The sequence below is a fragment of the Orycteropus afer genome, unplaced genomic scaffold, assembly GCF_000298275.1.
Source record: "Orycteropus afer afer isolate SDZICR_OR568_19922 unplaced genomic scaffold, OryAfe1.0 scaffold00020, whole genome shotgun sequence".
Lineage (NCBI taxonomy): Eukaryota > Metazoa > Chordata > Mammalia > Tubulidentata > Orycteropodidae > Orycteropus > Orycteropus afer.
The window spans coordinates 12,897,929-12,908,604 of NW_006921607.1; the positions used below are offsets into that span (position 1 = coordinate 12,897,929).

Here is a 10,676-nt window from a genome sequence, read left to right on the forward strand (position 1 = left end):
GAGGAGTGGCTGGTGGGTTTGAACCTCCAGCCTTCCGGTTAGCAGTCAAATGTCTTAGGCACGACGCCACCAAAGCTCCCATTTTTAGTACAAGTTCAATGCAAATGGGATATAATGCTTTTTTCCTTATTGCCTCTTTTTTCTGGTTTGGTCCTGGGATTGTTTATATTTTAAAGCCACCAGCCATTCCTCGGAAGGAAGACGGGGCAATCTACTTCCGTAGTGATACTGCCTCGGAAACCAAAGGAGGGTCGCTATGAGTGAGGTCCGACTAGACGGTACTAACAACAACAACAGCAGGATACCCCCTAGCTTCCTATCTCCTTGAACAGATTTTAGAGGTCAAATTTATTCATTTTTCAGAGAATGAATATCAACAACCCACATGTCTTTGGGAGCAGGAGCACAAATAAGCTGGTTTGGGTTCACTAGAAAGAGTGATGCATTCATAATGCAAACAAGCCTGGGAAAAGATATTTGCAACACAGGTTCCAGCAAAGGATTCATATGCAGAATATATTAAGATCTCTTAAAGAGAGGTAAGACAAAGATCAGTAACCTGAAATTTTTTTTAAAAAAGGAAAAGAGCAAAGACTTGTGTAGGCTCTTTACGAAAGAGGATACTCAAATGACCAACACATTTTAGAAAAAAAAAGTACTCTACATTATTGTCCCTGAGGGAAATGGAAATTAAAATCCAGCATTATTTACTCACCAACATAGCTTAAAATTTAAATGATGCTACAATTTAAAACTCTGGGTTTTTTTTTTTTTTTTTTAGTAACTAGGGATATTTTGGCAGTGGTTACCATAAAAAAATAAACTGATAATACAAATAAAAATGTCTATCTTTTACAAAAATTAAAAAAAATATATAACATCAAATGTTGGGGAGGATGTAGATCAAATGAAACTTTCTTATGCTGCTGTTGTTCTGTGCCGTGGAGTCAGATCCGACTCACAATGACCTCTCCTTGGGTTTCCGAGGCGGTATCACTACGGAAGTAGATTGCCCAACCTTCCTTCTGAGGAGTGGCTGTGGGGTTTGAACTGCCAGGCTTCTGGTTAGTAGTCAAATGCCTTAGGCATTATGCTACCAGAGCTCCTTATGTTGCTATTGACTGTGTAAACTGGTCAAACATTTTGGAAAACTATTTGGCAGTATCTACAAAAGCTAAGTATACAGTTATCCTATCACCCAGCAATTTCAATCCTAGGTATCGACCCAAGAGAAACGAAATGTATATGCCTGTTGTAAGATACACAAAAGTGTTCACAGCAGCTTTATCCATAATAATCAAATAATGGAAACCCATCTTGGGTAGGTATATAATAGACTACTAAACAGCAATTAAAAAGAACTACTATTAAACACAACATGGATGAATCTCATAGATATGATGAACAAAAGAAGTCAGACACAAAAGAACACATATCTATGATTCTAATTATATAAAGATTAAGAATAATAAATATGTAATAAAATCAATCTATGGTAACATTAGTCAGGAAAATGGTTACTTCCGGGAAGGAGGGATGTACCAATTAAGAAAAGGTACAAAGGAACCCTGCAGAGAGTTGAGAATATTCTACATACTGATCGGATGATTATTACATGTGTAAACACTCATCAATGACATATTTGAAACTATTTGACCTTAATTGTAGATACCTCAACGAAAAATAAAATATAAGCCATTTTGAGAAGGGGCAAGAGATGAGTGGATGGATACCTTCATTTAGTGCTTACTTTGGAAGCTGCCCAGTCAATCCAGCCTTTAGCACAGGGGTCAACATTAATGAGCACAAGGCCTTCCACAAGCTCTGGATGGCTGAGCTGAAAGACAAGACAAAAACAACAGTATGACAATGGCACTTCTAGGGTTCTTCTTTAAAAAAAAAAAAAAAGCACTATGGCTAATCAGTTTTTACTATGCTTAATGCCTCAGACGTGTAAGTAAGGAATAGCAAGAGCCAACAGGCTAGAAATGAGGGGCAGTGGGAATCCCTGAGTTTATAGCAGGTATGGTAGGTAGAGGGAACCCTCAAATTCATAGCCAGCACATTACAAGTGAGGGAGATCTTGGGAACTCCTGAGTTAGAGCTGGTATCCTCAAGGGGTAGTGGGAAATTCCAAATTCCTGCCAGCAGGTCAAAAGTGATGGTGTCATGGGGACTTCAAACTTGCAGCAAGCTGCGTCTGAAGCCTTGGGCAGACTTAGCAGTCTGGAGGACTGTGTCTTATAATTTGTGAGATCTGACCTACGTTAGGGTCAGAAGAGGAAGTGCTGCAGGTGGGTAGGTGCTGGCAGAACAGAAGGGAAAAGAACCAATAAAATACTGATTTGAGATTGATATTGATTTGATTGATCCTTATAGTCTGATGTCAGGGAAGTGGGATTTTGATTTTTCCCAGACACTTACTCAAAATCACAAGGAGTAATTCTATTAAGCTTCAAAACTCTCCAGCTTACTTAATTTTTTTTTTCCTGATTACAATGCTATGCTCACTGCAAATTTGATAAACAGAGAAATTACAAAAAAGCAAAAAATACAATCTCACATCTTATCACACGGCATCAATCCCTATTAATATTTTGGTATACATCCTTCCAGTTCTTTCCTATGCTTATGACAAACTGTATGTGAAACTGTATGTTAACTTTTTTGTTAACATTACAGTATATGCAAATTATTGCACAAAATTCTAACATAAGAATCTTCTAAGCCTTATGTTTTATTCCTGATGTACTGCCCTCATTTGTGGTTTCTCAGGTACTGTAAGTACAGTGTGAGGCTTAATACAGACCTATATCTGGAGCTGACAAAATTTACAGAAAGAGTGACACAAGTCCCAAAACAGTACCTGGTTGCATCATACAGCAGTAATAGCTGTGAACCAGGCAGTGTCCCAAGGCTGTCAAGACTAATCCTCCATGTACTTACTGCAAATCTGCTGAGGATGTAAGCTCCAGCTCCAACTCCAATCCCAATGATGCCTTTCAGACTGTGAATGGGACATACCAACATTGAGAGGGTTAAGTTCATCCAGGTCAATATGGTATGGTAGAAAGAACACAATATCTGGGTTCAAATCCTAACTCTGCTGTTAACTAGATATGAGAATTTGGGCAAGTTTCTTTAACTCTCTGAGCCTTAGTTTCTTATCTATAAAATAAGGATACGATCTTCTTTTGAGCTCATTTTTAAAGGTTAAATGGGAGCTCTGGTGGGCTAGTGCCTAAGGCAGTTGACTGCTAACCAGAAGGCTGGCAGTTCAAACCCACCAGCCACTCCTCAGAAGGAAGATTGGGCAATCTACTTCTGTTGAGATACTGCTTTGGAAACTCAAGGAGGGGTTGCTATGAGTTGGATCTGACTCGAGGGCAGTGAGTAAATGAAATATGACAGAAGCCTGGGAGTTATCCTTGGCAACTTATTCTCCTGCTCACCTCCATACCCAATCTATCAAAAGGGCCTGTAGAGCTTATCTCCACATATATGTTGTTGCTGTTGTTGTCATGTGCCATCGAGTCAAACCTGACTCACAGCGACCCCTGCTTGAGTTTCCGAGGTGGTATCACTATGGAAGTAGATTGCCCAATCTTCCTTCCGAGGAGTGGCTGGTGGGTTTTTAAATTGTGATTTGGGTGAAAGTTTATGGGGCAAATTTACTTTCCATATAGCAGCTTACATACACTTTGTCTCATGACATTGACTACAATTTCCCACAGTGCAACAGCTTCCCTCCCACTTCCTCCCCATAGTTACCTCTTCCCTGTGTCCTTCCCTCCATGCACTCCTGCCCCAAGCTGTCTCCCGGTGCATACACAGCCATTCTATTCTCCCAAGGAATGTATCTACCTAATGTAAACATTCAGCTCATATGCCTGCCTTCCAAAATATTTGTTTTTCTCTCCTTCCCTCCAACAGCATACAGTAGTAAGCTATCATTCTCTCTCACCTGAACTACTGTAAATACTTTTAACTGGTCCTCCTGTTTCCTTATTCTTTTACAAACCATTTAATCTTTTTTTTTTTTTTAATTTAAAATGGCTTTATTGATGTACAATTTACAAACCTAGAATGATCATTTCAAAAGACTAAATTAGGTATCACTCTCCTACTTAGAACCTTTTTGATGTATTTTCTTTGCATTTAGAATAAAATCCTAAGATCTTACCTGATTTGCTAGACCTATGTAATCTGGTCCTTGTCTATTTCTAACTTCACTCTATACCCTTCTCCTTCTTGTTCATCTGGTCTAAGATCTTTGGACATATTGTTCCTCCTTGCTTGGAACCTTCCTGTGCTGGTTCTCTAGCTAGCTATCTCCTTTTTATCTTTTGGGTCTAAGCCTAGATGACAACCTTCTTTGAGTGGTACTCCCTAACTAGCCTATCTATCTATGTAGCTCATGCCCTCACTCTCTATCACAATATCCCCACTGACTTTTTTTTTTTTTAAATAGCACTTTAGTTGTGAGCTCTGGTGGCATAATGCCTAAGGCACTGGACTGCTAACCAGAAGGCTGGCGGTTCAAACCTACTAGCCACTCCTCGGAAGGAAGGCTGGGCAATCTACTTCCACAGTGATACTATCTTGGAAATCCACGGAGGGGTCGGTATGAATCGGGTCCAACTCCATGGCAGTGGGTTTGGTTTTTGGTTTAGTTGTGATTATTTGTTTGCTTACTTGTTAACTATCTATTCCCTCACTAAGACACAAACTCCATGAGGGTAGTTGACTAACGTCATATATGCTGGACCAGACCCATAGTAGAAACTTAGTAAAACCACGTGAACCTACCTTAAGTGGGTAAGAATGAACCTTAAGTGAATGAACCTACCTTAAGTGGGTAAGAACAGAAGGCAGCATTTCAGCCAGCTCATCCATTGTAGGGTACTGATACCTGAAAAATCCAGAAGGACAAATCCTGAATTAGAATGCATGTACATTTCTTAGTCACTAGAACGGCTAGAAAATAGAGTTCTTAGGTAAAAGCATTCTCTTCTACCAAAGGCTCAAAGGAGATGATGCGGTGCCTAGAAACAACTGTGGCATGTTGTGTGACTCTTTAGTAAAATGCTACAAAGAAAAAGAACCACCTGTTTCTATATCCTAAAGAGCAGTCTCTGGAACCAGGGGAAGATACTTAAAAGGAAGAAGTAATATGGTTTGCTCTTAGGGTCTTTCCAAACCTCTAACAATCACTTCAGTTAGGGCCTAGGTTCAGTGAACTTCCAGCTGTAAGAATCAGCTTAGGAAATACAGCTCTTGGTCTGCTGCATATATGTAGGCAGCTAAATGAAGAAGTAAACAAAGTTTTACTGGGTCTAGGCACATAGTCATAAATCCTGTGATGATTCTGTTTTACACAGGACAACAAGGTTATTTTATTAGCTGGATTTGAATACAGCTCATGTAATAAACCATTTCATCCTAAGATGGTCAAATAAATCTAGGAGCAGATCCAGACTAGGAATCCAAGAAAAGTGAGGAACATCCACAGAGACTTCTGCATCAGAGACAGAAGGAGTCTTGTGTCAACCTCCTATATGAAGCAGGATCTTCTCTATACCTGAAAGGGAAGTAGCCTACTTCTGCTGAACACTTTAAAAGATGAAATGCTTTTGAACTATTTGTGAACAAAATAGAAAAGAAAACCTGGATCCAAACCTTGATGAATATGAACTGATCACAGGCTAATTAATATGCACTGCGAGACAGAATAGTTTGCTATTGTTAGGTGCCGTTGAGCTGGTTCAGATGCATAACAACCCTACAAACAATGCCCATTCCTGCACTGTCCTTACAATCCTTGCTATGCTTGAGCCAATCGTTATAGCCACTATGTCCATCTCCCCTTTTTCGCGGACCCTCTACTTTACCAAGGATGATATCCTTCTCCAGAGAACGGTCACTTCTGATAACATGACCAAAGTACAAGAGATGAAGCCTGGTCATTCTTGTTTCTAAACAGCATTCCAGCTGTACCTCTTCCAAGACAGATTTGTTGGTTCTTCTGGCACGCTATGGTATATTCAGTATTCTTCGCCAATACCACAATTCAAATTAATCAATTCTTCTTTGGTCTTCCCTATTCGCTGTACAGCCTCCACACACGTATGAGCCTACTGAACATACTATGGCTTGGGTCAGGTGCACCTTAGTCTTCAACGTGGTATCTTTACTCTTTAACGCTTCAAAGAGGTCTTTTGCAGCAGACTTGCCCAGAGCAATATGTCATCTCATGTCTTGACTGCTGCTTGCATGGGCATTGATTGTGAATTCAAGTAAAATGAAATCTTGACAACTTCAATCTTTCCTCCATTTATTGTAATGTTGTGTGTTGGTCCAGTTGTGAGGACTTTTGTTTTCTTTATGTTGAGGTGTAATCCATACTCAAGGCTGCAGTCTTTGATCTTCATCACTATAAGTGCTTCAAATCTTCTTCACTTTCAGCAAGCTATCATCTGCGAATCAGGTTGTTAATGCGTCTTTCTCCAATTCTAATGCTGTGTTCTTCTTCATATAGTCTAGCTTCTTGGATTATTTGTTCAGTTTACAGACTGAATAATTATGGTGGAAGGATACAACCCTGATGCACACCTTTCCTCATTTAAAACCATGCAGTATCCCCTTGTTCTGTTCAAACAACTGCCTTTTGGTCTATGTAGGTTCCTCAAGAGCACAATCAAGTGCTGGAATTCCCATTCTTCACAATGTTATCCATAATTTGTTATGATCCACACAGTCTAATGCTTTTGCATAGCAGGTAAACATCTTTTTGGTATTTTTTTCCAGTTAAGACCTATCTGACACCAGCAATGATATCCTCTTTTCCACATCCTCTTCTGAAACTAGTTTGAATTTCTGGTAGTTCCCTGTCAATGTACTGCTACAACTGTTTTTGAATTATTTTCAGAAAAATTTTACTTGCATGTGATATTAATGATACTATTTGATAATCTCCATATTCTGTTGGATCACCTATCTTTGGAATGGGCACAAATATGGATCTCTTCCCTTAGGTTTGGCCAGGTAGCTGTCTTTCAAATTTCTTGGCATAGATGAGTTAGCATTTCTAGTGCTGCATCTGTTTGTTGAAACATCTCAATGGGTATTATGCCAATTCCTGGAGCCTTGTTTGTCACCAATGCCTTCAGTGCAGCTTGGACTTCTTTTAGTACCATCAGTTGTTGATTACATGCTACCTCCTGAAATGGTGGAATGCTGACCAATTCCTTTTGGTACAGTGACTCTGCGTATTCTTTCCATCTTCCTTAGATGATTCCTGCCTTGTTTAATATTTTGCCCACAGAATCCTTCGATATTTCAACTCGAGGCTTGAATTTTTTCTTCAGTTCTTTCAGCTTGAGAAAAAAGGCCCAATGTGTTCTTCCCTTTTGATTTTCTAACTCCAGGAATTTGCACATTTCATTATAATGCTTTACACTGTCTTCTCAAGCCACCCTTTGAAATCTTCTGTTTAGCTCTTTCACATAATCATTTCTTCTAGTTGCTTTAGCTACTCTACATTCAAAAGCAAGTCTCAGTCTTTTCTGACAATCATTTTGCTCTTTTCTTTCTTTCCCATCTTTTTAATGACTTTTCCCTTTCTTCATGTATGATATGCTTGATGTTATCCCACCACTCATCTGGTCTTCGGTCATTAGTGTTCAATGCATCAAATCTATTCTTTAGATGGTCTCTAAATTCAGGTGAGATATATTCAAGGTTATATTATGACTCTCATGGACTGGTTTTAATTTTCTTTAGCTTCTACTTAAACTTGCAAATGAGCAATTGATGGTCTGTTCCACAGCTGGCCCTCGGCCTTGTTCTCACTGTTGATATTTAGCTTCTCCCTCATCTTTTTCTACAGATGTAGTCAATACAATTCCTGTATATTCCATCTGGTAAGGTCCAGTCACTGTTTATAGCATTGAAAAAGGTATTTGTAATGAGTAAGTCATTGGTCTTGCAAAATTCTATCATGTGATCTCTGGTGTCACTTCTATCACCAAAGCCATATTTTCTAACTACCGATGCTGCTTCTTTGTTTCCAACTTTTGCACTCCAAACAGTAATTATCTATGTACCTTGAACAGCTTGGACATAGTCAGTAACAGATTCTGAACCAGATTGCCTGGGTTCAGATTCCAGCTCTGCTACTAACTGGTTATGTAAGTTCTCTGGATCTTAGTTTCTTCACTTATAAAACAGAAATAACAGTAAACCTATCCAGCAGAGGTTGTGAGGACTAGATGAGGTAATACATGTGATGTATTTAAAGCAGCATCTGGAACATTGGTTAAGTACTATACAAGTGTTAGCTATTATTTGTCTGCAATGGTCTATTTCATAGGAGTCACTGGGTAAAGGCAGCTCTGTAGATGAGTAGACAGAGAGGATTAATAAGCATTCCACAGCTCTGCTCTGACTCCTCCACTTAGGGGCTTTGCTTCTACAAGCAATAAGCACTCTGTCCAGAAAGAGTCAGGGAGACTGCGGCTCTGCCATGCAAAGCATGGTTAGGATGAGGCTGAGGCCTCCAAGTCCAATCAAACCACACTTTAACCTGAACAGGGCAGCCTCTCAGAATAAATGATTACACAAATATTCAAATTCTAGTCACTAACGGGGAGGTGTGGGTGGGAAAATGCTCCCAGGAAGCTCAGTGGGATCTGAGTTTGGCTCTAGATAGTAAGGTGTTTCAGGGAGGGACACACAAAATGACAGACTTTAGGTGAAGAACGGGACAGACAGCGAGAAGTGGATGCCCTAGATAACTTATGCCTTGTGATTACAGGGACGTAGGTCTCTTCTACAGAAAGTCATTTCTCTATATGGGAAAATATACAGTCTTTCCCAACAGATGGTGCATTACAGTGCTCTCGGACTAAGGAGAGAGAATGAGGATGACTGGCTAATAAGCATAACCTGTAGGCTGTGATAAAATCAAGTGAGAAGGGCGTCAGTGCTACGTCTCCCAGTGGACTTCAGTCATTTGCTCTCCTGAGTGCGTGTCTCCCAGAAGATCTTGCTTTGTGGCCTTACCCTGTTGGGAAAGGGGCTGCACCTTCCTGCTGGCCTGGGGCATCCACATGACAGACAGCAAAGTACTGGGTGATCTCTTGCATATCCTCAAAGTTAAAGAACGCATTGAAACAGGATTTGTCTGGAAGAGTAAACATAGCCATAAGTCACATTTCTCCCTTATTCAATCAGTGCTCCCATGCCCATGCCCTTTCTCTCCTTTTTAATCATTGTTCCACTACAGAGAGGTACCTGGACAATCCATCCACTTCAAGCTACCCTAAAGGCTGAACATCAGAAGTCTCAACGACTTTAGAACAACAATTCTCAATTCTACACAATATCTACAAAGTAGAAATCATTCCCAGTGCTGCATAAAATAATTTCAATACCCATAATACCATCATCTCTCACTCATCTTACCTACCTATCCAACATAGAGACACTGACTATATCCCGAGAATCTGGCTAGAGTGCATAAATTGGGTCATTTACATTCCCCATCTGCAAGTTTTTCTCTTGGCAAAATTGCTGGGGTACAAGGAGGGGCTGCTGCTTTGATTTCTACCCTCTGAGTATAACTGCTTAAATCGCTTCTAATGCTGAGGAGGCTATAAAAGCTTCAGTGAAGCTCAAGTGCAGGTCATCTCTGAAAACCAGAGACGCATAAAAGAAGAAGCATGTATACAGACTCTCTGTGCCTGAATGTAGCTAGATCTAGAATCTATACTACCATCTAGAAAGCCAGGTTAAAGTTTCTGATGACAAGCTGCAGCAACGACATTTTTACTAATTCACCGAAGAGCTCACAACAAATTTAAGTTTGAACTCTGGATTTTCTATCTTGAAATGTGAAAAAAGCAAAGTAGTACAAACTTAAAGAAAAAACTGGTTTCAGTTCTACTTTTGTAACAAGTTTATCACATAATCTTCAGTGCTTTAGCAAACATGACACAGAGGTGAGATGAAATTCCACTATCTCCCAAAACATTTTCCCCTTTTACACTTTCAGGAATTTGCCCTGCCATTAACATATGTGCCAATGAGAAGGGAAGGTCAGGAAAACCTATGTCTTTTAGAATATTGGGTTTTTGTTTTATCTATTTATAAACAAAGATTAAGTGTTTTGATAAAAAGGGAAGGCATAAAATTAAATACATACGGTTGAGGCCAATGTCATGATATGTCAAAATAACCGGTCTGTTTCCTTTCAGTATGCCTCTTATAGTGACATGGACCACACCATGAGCTGTTTCTATGTCATGTTCCTGTAACAAGAGAACGTGAGATCTCAGTAAAGACTATATTTTTCCACTTGCCAAAGTTTCACAATACTTGCTTCTCCATCATTTCCCACTAACTGGGGCAGGTCATATCACTGAACTATATAAAGCACAGCAGAGAGATGTTATGTTACACAGAATGTTCCTACTTCAAATTCTTTCCAATTAAATAAATAAGTAAGGAGAAAAATGCACCTTCTTGTCCACAAAGCTCCCTTAAGAGTACAGGAAATATAGGATCTCTTGAGAATTCATCAGAAATTGGCCATGGAAAAGGAGATCAGTATGTTGGGTAAAACTTGTGAAGTAAAGTTAAGGAAGCAGAAGACATGATGAAAGTTCTTGCTAAAA

At 39.6% G+C, this 10,676-nt stretch overlaps 1 protein-coding gene across 1 annotated transcript in view; it reads right to left on the reverse strand.

The window, feature by feature from the left end:
* The window catches only part of NDRG3 (NDRG family member 3), a 59,712-nt gene extending 49,402 nt beyond the window's left edge, over nucleotides 1-10,310 (reverse strand). Inside the window, exons 1-5 of the mRNA XM_007934638.1 lie at nucleotides 10,205-10,310; nucleotides 9,064-9,184; nucleotides 4,850-4,912; nucleotides 2,947-3,007; nucleotides 1,751-1,837 (exon numbers count right to left, since the gene is read on the reverse strand). Of these exons, the coding sequence (XP_007932829.1) occupies nucleotides 1,751-1,837; nucleotides 2,947-3,007; nucleotides 4,850-4,912; nucleotides 9,064-9,146 (294 nt within the window). The 5' untranslated portion in view covers nucleotides 9,147-9,184; nucleotides 10,205-10,310. The remainder of the gene's footprint in view (nucleotides 1-1,750; nucleotides 1,838-2,946; nucleotides 3,008-4,849; nucleotides 4,913-9,063; nucleotides 9,185-10,204) is intronic.
* Nucleotides 10,311-10,676: the final 366 nt, after the last annotated feature.